The 10,497-nt window shown below is 41.6% G+C and overlaps 1 protein-coding gene across 1 annotated transcript; it reads left to right on the top strand.

Annotated features, from left to right (window-relative positions):
* Positions 1–2,187: 2,187 nt before the first annotated feature.
* On the top strand, positions 2,188–8,024 carry LOC128733853 (ubiquitin-protein ligase E3A). The gene is made up of 6 exons (XM_053827686.1): positions 2,188–2,495; positions 3,828–4,475; positions 4,650–5,634; positions 6,020–6,913; positions 6,978–7,443; positions 7,507–8,024. Exons 1-6 carry the CDS (start codon positions 2,455–2,457, stop codon positions 7,701–7,703), a joined length of 3,231 nt encoding a protein of 1,076 aa, XP_053683661.1. The 5' UTR covers positions 2,188–2,454; the 3' UTR covers positions 7,704–8,024.
* Positions 8,025–10,497: the final 2,473 nt, after the last annotated feature.

Below are 10,497 nucleotides of genomic sequence, written 5' to 3'. Positions count from 1 at the left end.
CCCACCATAAGACGGAAGCTGTGATGGTCAGTAACCGTAAGTCGGCCCTAGAGGCAAAAATAATCGTGGGGGACAGGTGATTGTCTCCAAACGAAGTGTGAAGTACCTGGGTGTCATGACAGACAACAGGCTGAACTTCACCAGCCATGTGGATTATGCTTGTGGTAAAGCGTCAACGGCGGTCACTGCGCTGTCTAAGATCATGCCGAACGGTTACGGTCCTGGCAGCAGTAAGAGACGCCTGATGGCCAGCGTTGCCATGTCGGTGCTACGATACGGTGCACCGGCGTGGGCCCCGGCTTTGGAGAGTAAGCGCAATCAGGCATGTCTGAACAAGGTGTTCAGGCTGTTAGCATTGCGCGTTGCGTGCGGCTACCGTACCATATCGTTGGATGCGATTGGGGTTATTGCAGCTATGATTCCAATATGCATACTCCTAGGTGAAAATATCGAGTGCCATAGGCAGAGGAACGTCAGGGGCACTAGGGATAGAGTTAGGCTGGACTCTATTAGGCGTTGGCAGGCGGAATGGGATCGCACCGACCATGGAAGGTGGACCCATAGGCTGATCCAGAACATACCGTCCTGGATCGGCAGAGGACATGGTGAGGTAAACTTTTTCCTTACCCAGTTTCTGTCGGGTCATGGATGCTTTAAGAAGTATCTACATACACGCGGGCGGGTAGATTCACCCTTTTGCCCCGTTTGCACGGTAGCCGAGGAAACGGCGGAGCATGTGATCTTTCACTGCCCGCGGTTTACGTCCACTCGGCGGGTGATGCTTGCGGTCGTTGGGGAAGACACCAACGCCGACAACATTGTGCAGAGAATGTGCGCTGAGCAGCGCGCATGGGGTGCCGTCGATAGGGCGGCAACGTCGGTGCTAACGGAATTGCAACGGCTAGAACGTTTGCAACGACAGGGCCTGACATAGCTTGTATGTAATGGTAAGGGTGTTGTGTGAACCCACACACGCAACGGACAAGTCGGAGTGCTTCGGCACGTCCTCCCTCCTGAAGTAAAACCTAACGGTAGTTCCGGGAGGGGTTCAGGAATGGGCAGCAGGATAGTTTTTAGTAGGTAGGCGCATGTTGGCACCATGTGAATCCTATTCGGCACCGTGAAGGGGCTGTCTATGAAGATTTTCTCCCTGCATAAACAATACAAAAAAAAGCATACCACCAGAAGCGCTGCGACGTCGAACTTGTGGCTCTTCAATAGCAATAGGTCGAAGAACACTCGAGGGCATCCTTGGAAGTTGAGAGGTCGGCACTCTACGATCCGGGCTTCCAATTCATAATACATTTTCGTCTTGTTGGTTTATTCCGAAAGTACCGGTCCCAATGTCGTTAGTTTTATTTCTAATCGAAGGTACTAGTCAGAAAATCTTACCGGCATCGACTGGGGTTAAACCCCAGTAGGGTGTGAAGCAGTCACGCTTACTTAATAGTCATCAACGCGGTAGATACAATGAACCCTCGGTAATATGAAACGTTCAGATTAAACGGGTCATTTTTAATTTGAGTACTCTTTTGGTAGGTAACTCTGTTTATTTTCATAAAACTTGGAGGACGATCAAGAACCACGGTCCTCGAAACCTGCTCAAAGGTGGCACGAAACTTGATTCGTGAATCGCAATTTACCCAATTTACCCGAACTGTCAACTTGGCGAACAAACGAACCGTGAACCATGAGCCGCTCATTCAAATCGGTTCGCGGCAGCGGTTCTGAGTCACTCACACAAAAGAGCCGTTTTTCCCACTTCTAGACCGTACAGATTAGCTCAAGCGATAGATTGAACATTTTGAACAACTCAAGTTTCAAATATCAGTGATCAACAAAACCAGCAGCGCATGACGTCAATAGTTCGTAGCATTAATTGCGAAAATTGAAATTCAAATAACAAATAAATAAATGAATGAAATGCAACAGAATGCTAGGGATAGATTTTAGGATAGATTGCATTTCAGCCGTTTGCTGCTGAGTGCTGAGGCGAGGCTGGTGGTTTTGTTACCAATAAAACGGGAAATATTTTCTGTTTTCAGTGTATGCTTATCGAAGGAAACAATGACTAGCAACCTTGCGAACCGGTTTTCGAATGTCGAAAGTATTTCGAAAAACGTCAGACTAAAACAAACGTCATTATCTCGTCAATTCGGAATCCAAACATTCATCTTTTTTAATCAGAAATAGTTTTTCAATTGGTAGAAAAGTTGAAAATTTGTCGAAAATTTCGATTTAGTTTTACGAACTACATACTCAGTGAACTGCCCAACAATGCGGCAGCAGCGAAATGTGTATTTGTGATAAATAATTTTGAATATATGAGTGAAAGTTGGAAGTAGTGTGTAAACCATATCAACAATTTCATTCATTTCTATCGTGTCCCAAGGAAACCAGAAAGTCATCAGATAAAACATTATTGGTGACCCTGGAGGTGCCAACTGAAATTCTATGAACAAGGACGAACCAACTAAAACGGACGACGATTCCAGGTTTGTGTACATGAAAGCAGCGTTAAAATCTATTATCAGTAGATCAGTACTGCTAAACATCAGCAGCTACACTAGCACGCGCTGAATTTGCAAATCATCTCAGATATTTATTACCTTAATGTTCTCTGTTGTGTTGCTCGTTGCGTTCATTTGACAATATGCTTGATATTGGGAAGGCTTGCGTTTCGAAATAAGCAAATCACGAATCAAACAACACTGCTCAATTTTAGTTTCGTTTTGCTCTTTGTTTTAAGGGAAAACCTTCACAATTCGAAAGTTATAGCGAGAAATGATTCTGTCAGTCTCGTCTTCCTATAACAGCGAGCCAGACCAAGGTTTGAGAGTTTTCTCTTCGCATAGGATTGACTAATAATTGCGGATGTTTTGCTTTGTTTATTTGTTACGAATGGGGAATTACCATTTTATAGTTTGAACTGTCTGGCAAAAAGAAACACCGTACGGTTTTGCTGGGACGTACATTGATATTTTCATGCGGTTGAGGAGAAGCTCTAATTCAAAACTGCTTTTCGTTGCCGGTTGCAGTATTACCTACAAGTTAAAAGTTACGGACCAGTGTTTTAGATCCAAACTGGCTTGAACGTAAGTACTTTTAAAGTTGGAAATGATTTTGCTTTGATCGCTGTCACCGCTTATCACTGCCTAATTCTCTGCCGGAGGAAGTTTATCGGTATATTAATACTAGCATGCTTGTGTCTATTTTTGGATTTGGTTTAACCGGTGCCGACACTTTAAAGAAATTTGATTACATCGTTAGATCTGCGTACTCTCGTTTCTTGCGGTTCATGCTTTTTTAAGCTTCGATCAAAAATGTAGTCGCGATTCAACTACAACAAACTGGTTTGCTTATGTTGCTAATAGCACAACATGGCAAAGCAAGGAAGATGAAATTTATTGTGTGGCATTTATTCTGTGACGAATATTATATTGTAGCAGAAAATACGGATAGTTTTGATTGAGCTGTTGAATCTATTTCCGTTCAAACAAGAAGCTAGTCAATCTTTCCAAATTAGTACATAGAGCATTGGTATTTCCCTGATATAGAGTACTAGATCTATGCGACAACATCCTATTGTTCACACTCCATAACATCCTTGCCATTGCATCAGGATTAACATTTTTTTACTACCCAATCTGCTATATGTTCTTACGAAAAATAAATTAGAATTAGAACTATTGTACAAACTGAAACTCGAAGCAAATGCCTATCAGTGTATCAGCCATGGGGAGATTTATCCGACATGATTTGCAAATAGCGCGTGGTCCTGTAGAATGTTTTCACCTAAAATCTAATCTCGCTGAACAATGGCGTAGGGTCAATGAAGAATCGTCGTCATCCGGTGACAAAGATACGGAAGAATCTTCAAAAGTGTCATCTCAGCAACAGCATAACATTCTGATTGAAAATAAAACCAGCCAAGTTTCGACGCCCGCTCTAAATAATAATTCAACAGGAATTCACCCGAAAGGCAGTACTGCATCACCACTAATCGGTACTGCAAGTTGTTCCTCGGCAATAATCAACAATCACAGCGAAGCACCGCACGTGAGATCCGAATCCGGCGACATGAAGCGAGCCTCAGCGAAAAAACTCATCGAGAGATATTTCTATCAGCTGGTCGACGGTTGCGGCAACCCCAAATGCAACAATAAATATTGTGCCTCCAGTGGAAAAGTAGAAAAGCTTAGCCCCAATGCAGCAGCTGCACGTGCTATTCAGCTGTTCACTCAAGAGGCTGAACTGTGCGATACACACCCTCCAAAAGTACCGAAGACAATGGCTAATGCTTCTACTTCTGGTTGCGCACCAAACAGTGACGATGCAAATAGAAGTGGTAACTTGTCAGTCGCAAGTTCGTCCGGTTCTAGTTCCGGATTAGACGATTCGACTGCCAGTACTGAAGCTGGCACCGCGTGGGGTCTATTAGGTAGGAACGTCGATATAGAAGAAGTAAACGACAGGTGAGTACTGTTTGTACTAATTGACCGGATGTAAACGCTAAAACTGAAGCCAATTAAATGCTAAAAGTTTGCGAAACCAAAGCATTTGCGCTTTGCTTGCTTGGCACTTGCAATATATTTCAGTTTTTATCAACAGCAGAATAATAAACTAAACCATGCCTATTATTACCACAGCTCTAATCAAGATATGGATTCCATGGATGAAGATGAGCAGTTGAACGGACAAAAAAGTCAAAATCACCCTTACGAAGGGGGAGGCGCTGATACAACAAGCAGTCACAATTACGCACTTCGCAGCATCGCTCTCCAGCAGAGTGGCAGTAAGTCTGAAAGCGCTTCACCGAGTGGTAGCAGTGGCAGGAAAAAAACAACATGTACGGCCGGCGGTAGTTCGAAGGAATTCTCAAAAAAGCATCGTGATTCCTCGCCGGTTGATTATCTAGATGAAGCAAAGCTTCGCGATTTGATAGCCGCATGCGAGCGGGATAATTTAGATACGCCATTAATTCGAAAATTAGGTGCCATCTTTTCCTCTTATCAATCGGTAGCGCTCAGTTTTCAGAAGAAACCATGCTCTAGCATCGACGTTATGCTGGAGAAGGCACCGGAAGATCTGAAAACTTTGAAAAAAGAAGATTTACGAACCCTTGAGGGTGATCTCGACAAGGACGAAGACAGTCTGGCAGAAAAATTGCCAGAAGCGAAGGAAAAACACCACACAACGGTTGATTTGGCTAGTTTACGTCGCTCAATGAAAACGCTCTATGATCAGAAAAGTTCCGTTTTTGGTCCAATTAACAATGCCTTACAATCACTCGGAGAGTCACTGAGCATCGAGCTACGCGTGCAGCTCACTCAAAAGGAGGACATAGAGCAGGTCATCACCGTTTTCATTATCGTATTCGAAGTGCTACAAATCGGAACCGCTGAGTTTTTGGAAGTTTCCCTACCCCGAATTTGCGCCGCTTTGTGTCATCTACCGGTGTGGGCTCAAGCGCGGATAGCTCACATCTGGTCCGTGCACTGCAAGGACGGGCTTCAGCCACTACTGCAACTACTGCAGCAGCTAATCACCATTTCGACGCTCTCTTTGAACTACTATCGGGATGTAAAAATCCACGACAATGAGATCGTATGTAATGCGACTAAAGTAATGAAGGTAAGTAACTTTCTAAGGTATTGAAAGTTTATTAGCGTTAAATTTAGTTGAATTAACCTAATTTTAAATTAAAATTTGTGTCTCTGTAGCAGGGCTGGTTCGTTCACTATGACTCAATTTTGATTCATTTGACTGTACCGTCTCAGCCGAGCAAAATTTGACAACGTTATATATGAGACATTTGTAGAACTAGTTATTATCTACAATTTTGCTGAACAAAGTTTTACTGTATCTTTTGTATTGACGGTGCTACAATGCTAGTACCTTATTAGTGACTAAATTAACGTTCATTTAGTCACTAATGACCTGAGCAGAGACTTGACAGCAAGTCAAAACGGTGTTGCTTCTCCACAGCAATCATAACCGATGATAACTAAAATTCCAGATCGTATTCTACGCCAACATTCTGGCCGGTGATGTAGAACCCAAGCACTTCCGAGAGGCCGACCTCAGTGATGTCGCACCACCAACCTACCTTTCGCTCATTCCGGAAGACGACGAACCGCAGCTGTATAGCAGTAAAGAGAAAAAGACCAAACAGCAAAAGTTGGAGGACCCGCTGGCCACCGAATTAGACGTAAACATTCTGGACTGCCGAAAGCCGTACGTACCGTACGAGGAGTTCTACAACGAACCGCTGTGCGACGTGATCGAGATGGATCACGATTATCTTAACTACAAGAATACTACCTCAGAGGGAGCGTTCTTTGCAGACTCGACGAAAAAATTCAGTTTTATGCTCTACTCCTTTATTCTGACTCCAGCGACAAAAACGCTGGCGCTTTATTATGACTCAAGAATCCGAATGTACTCAGAACGTCGGCTCAGTTTCCTTCATCAGCAGCTTGGTGGCGGGCTGCAGAGCGTTAATCCTTTTCTAAAATTGAAGATTCGGCGAGACCACATTATCGACGATGCGTTGGTAGAGCTGGAAATGATTGCCATGTCTAATCCAAAAGACCTCAAAAAACAGCTCGTAGTAGAGTTTTCCGGAGAGCAAGGAATTGACGAGGGCGGTGTATCTAAGGAGTTCTTCCAGTTAATCATTGAAGAGATTTTCAACCCAGACTATGGTATGTTCATCAACAACGAAGACACCAATACGGTGTGGTTCAATTCGACATCCTTCGAAAACGAGGCCCAATTTACGCTAATTGGTATCGTACTCGGATTGGCAATCTACAACAACATCATTCTGGCTGTGAATTTTCCAATGGTGGTCTACCGGAAACTGATGGGAATGAAGGGATCCTTTGTTGACTTGTTTGACTGGAATCCAGTGAGTAAAAACTTCACCTAATGATATATCGATTCAACTAAACCTTAAACTTTTTGTCCCTTAGATTCTTTACAACAGCTTGAAATCCATGCTGGACCATCAGGAAAATGATATGGAGGAAACCTTTATGCAAACGTTCAAAATTTGCTACAAAGATGTGTTTGGTAACGCACTGGACCGCGAGCTGAAAACGGATGGAGACAAGATCTTTGTCAACCAGGATAACAAGCACGAATTTGTCGAACTGTATACGGACTTTTTGCTCAATCAGAGCATCGAAAAACAGTTTAAAGCATTCAAACGTGGCTTCCAGATGGTTACGGATGAAAGTCCACTACATTTGCTGTTTCGCCCGGAGGAAATTGAGCTAATCGTTTGTGGCAGTAAAGAGTTTGATTTCAACGAACTGGAACAGTCGACCGAATATGAGGGTGGTTTCACCGCTGAATCTCAAACGATCAAGGATTTCTGGGCTATAGTACACGGGTTATCGATGGATTCGAAACGAAAGCTGCTGCAATTCACTACAGGTATTAAATTTGCGTGTTGCGTGTGATACTCATGATTTACATGTAAAACTTTGCTTTTTCTAGGATCCGATCGGGTACCTGTTGGTGGTCTGAGTAGACTGAAACTGGTAATTGCTCGAAATGGACCGGATTGCGATCGGTTACCGACTAGCCATACATGTTTTAATGTATTGCTACTACCCGAGTACGATAGCCGTGAGAAATTGGAAGAACGTTTGCTTAAAGCTATCAACTACTCCAAAGGATTTGGAATGCTGTAGAAAGGGTGAATAGCGTTCCCCCGGTTGCTCTAACTTTCTTCGAAGGCTAAATTGCGAATGCAAGGACATTATTTTGGAGACTCACTTCGAACACGTATATATCATTGTTTTATTTTTTCCTGGATTTTATACCGCTGTGCGATATGTTTTAGTTCGTTACACCAAGTTAGTACGTGTGAAAAGAACAAGCTAAACCGAGGTTGAATTAAGCGAAGAATTTTTCATTTTCTCTGCTCTTTAGTGGAACGAAGTTTCTTAACATTCTTACATTCTTACTGATTTTCCCCAGGTGAAACAATAAACATTTGAACAATGTGCCCGAGCCATGGATATATAATTTGCGTTGCAAGTCAGTCATTATGAAAGAAAAAAATCTAAGACACTATCTGTTGGCGACTAAAGCACAGGTGAGGCCAACTTCTTTCCCGGGTTAACACGCGAATAAAGTTCATTTTGAATAGTTTGAAAATCGTGCTTTGCTTGAAATATTTTTAAAATGGCATTGCAACTATAAACTGGACAGTGCAATGTGGTTGAACTAGATAGTGCAATGTGGATGTCCTACCTCGACAGTTAGTTCCATATATACTGCAAAGTTCTAGGATTTGAACAGATATTCTGCCGAGCGAATCAGTCTGAAAATCTCCATTCACCTCTAGCGTGCAATGCATTAAGTGAAATACAAGTCCAGTACAGTCTACCGCAAGTAAGTTACTGAACTGAAAAACATTTGTACGCGGTGGAATTTCTTTTTAGAATTTTATCAACCAGCGACAAGCGATCACTTATTACGCAGGTGAAGTGTCCACTGTCAGAAATCTGACTTAGCATGAATGGAATATTTCCAGAACGAACTATTGAAACCGATTCAGGAAAAAAGGAAGCTGCTAAGTTCTGAGGATTTGTGTATTTCCAATATTATTCCGTATGTTGGAACGCTCAGGCTAGTCATGGAGAGACCTAGTGAAAATTATAAAGTAGTAGAGCAAACTAAAGAAACTTTGCTGCACAGTTTAAATAACGGTTTCCGGCTTATTGCTAAGGAAAACATTTTTGCATTTTTAAAATTATATAACTAAGGATTTTTCTCGGGCAATACTTGTTCGACCACGAAATCGTCGTTACCCCTCAAAACTGTTGACCTAAAACCCGCCGAACAAATTTCAACTGACAGTGCTACTAATGCTTCGGAGTTTTAGAAATGTTTTGAAGATATTCGTATTAATCAACCTCGACGAACAAATTCAACACTGTATGCCATCAAGGATGAGATGAATGCTTACATATGTAACATATCTGAGAGTGTTATTGACAGAAAAAGCAATACTTACTTGTGGTAAAGGCAAATATCAGCTAACCTTCGGGCTTGCCTTGTAGTACATGCCGGTTCCGGCGAGTACAGTTCCCACTGAAAGATCATGGAAGAACTTGTCGACCATCGAAACCGATTGTCTAAAATCTAAAGTCTAAAATTGCAGAAATGTTCATTTACTTAAGGCGCAACCCTAATAATTAGAGCTAATAAATTCAATTAAAGGTAAATTTAGATTTGTCTAATTTCATTTTAATTTTGTGAATCAAATTATTTATCTAAATGTTTCGACCAATCAAACGGCCAATTTTTCTCAAAATTCTGCAGTTAAATAATTCAGTAAATCAATAGCTAGGAAATCTTGAATTCTTTTAACGTGGAACTACATCCGGCTTTTTATATTGGGACGCACTTAGTACGAGAAACGAACGTGTAACGAAATATGGTTACATTTGGCACGTTTATAACTCAAACATTTTTCAATGGATTTTAGAGATATTTGCCTTAATCGATCAGAAAATTTTCTTTGCATTGAGAGAGAAAATAACAAAAATTTGCCGCGTTGCTATTGTAAGAAATAAATAATATTACGCACTGTCAAGAATAAACGAAACTAATCACGTGAGACTGCACTTTTACTTCTCAGGCCCGGTACGACCGTCCTATACACCAGCGATTGCGTTTAATTCGATTTTGGAAAAAAGTGATAGAATCGTTCCTTCCCAAGAGATCAGGGATCTTTAATTTCGATAAAACCTTGACCAAGTTGATGTACTGAAGGTAAAAAATTGGCAAAGTGTAGAGCTATGTTTTTCCTTCGATAAATTTTATCTTTTGAACATTCAACCTAGACAACTTGATGTCCTGGAAGTAAACCGTTGAATAAAAAAGTAACCATCTCTTTCCTGCAACCGATTATATCGATGTACTGTAAGAGTTTATTCAAGTCTTGTACCAAAACGTGGTACAAATATTTGCGTGGTTTTCGCAACGCTGGGAGGAAATGAGTTAAGTGGCCTTCCACATGTTAGTCGATCGACAATCATATACGGCGCTCAACTATTTTCAAAGAAATTAGCGAGAGAGATCAACTTATTATTATTTTCTGTATAACCAAAGGTTGAGCGTCTAATCAATGGCAAATATTTTATCAACCATTGTTTATTTGAGTGTCTAAGTAGAATACCCGAACAGTTAAGAGAGACAACAAAAATTAATGCTATCCTTTAATTCTGTTGCCATGTTATTATATAATAATAAATACGCATTTCTATCTCGACGTGAGATCTTCTTCATCTTCTTTAACACAACCATTTGGTATATCACTCACTGTCGAATGCGTGTGTTTTTAACCATTCTATCAAGTCAAACATTTTCTATGGATGGCATCATACATCTTTATTTCGAAGAACTTACCTGATCAGCAGGTTTCATGGTCTTGACCAGGAGGTCCCACCAAGTCTTCAGCTCCCGCTCCATTAT

This window comes from Sabethes cyaneus, chromosome 2, assembly GCF_943734655.1.
Source record: "Sabethes cyaneus chromosome 2, idSabCyanKW18_F2, whole genome shotgun sequence".
Taxonomy (NCBI): Eukaryota; Metazoa; Arthropoda; class Insecta; order Diptera; family Culicidae; genus Sabethes; species Sabethes cyaneus.
This window is presented reverse-complemented; position numbering and strand designations above follow the sequence as displayed.

Excerpts from the sequence above, each read along its gene's own strand:
- LOC128733853 (XM_053827686.1), top strand. The coding sequence starts at position 2,455 with ATGAACAAGGACGAACCAACTAAAACGGACGACGATTCCAG. Across the intron at positions 6,914-6,977 it reads ACTTGTTTGACTGGAATCCA|ATTCTTTACAACAGCTTGAA; the intron begins GTGAGTAAAAAC and ends TTTGTCCCTTAG. Across the intron at positions 7,444-7,506 it reads GCTGCTGCAATTCACTACAG|GATCCGATCGGGTACCTGTT; the intron begins GTATTAAATTTG and ends TGCTTTTTCTAG.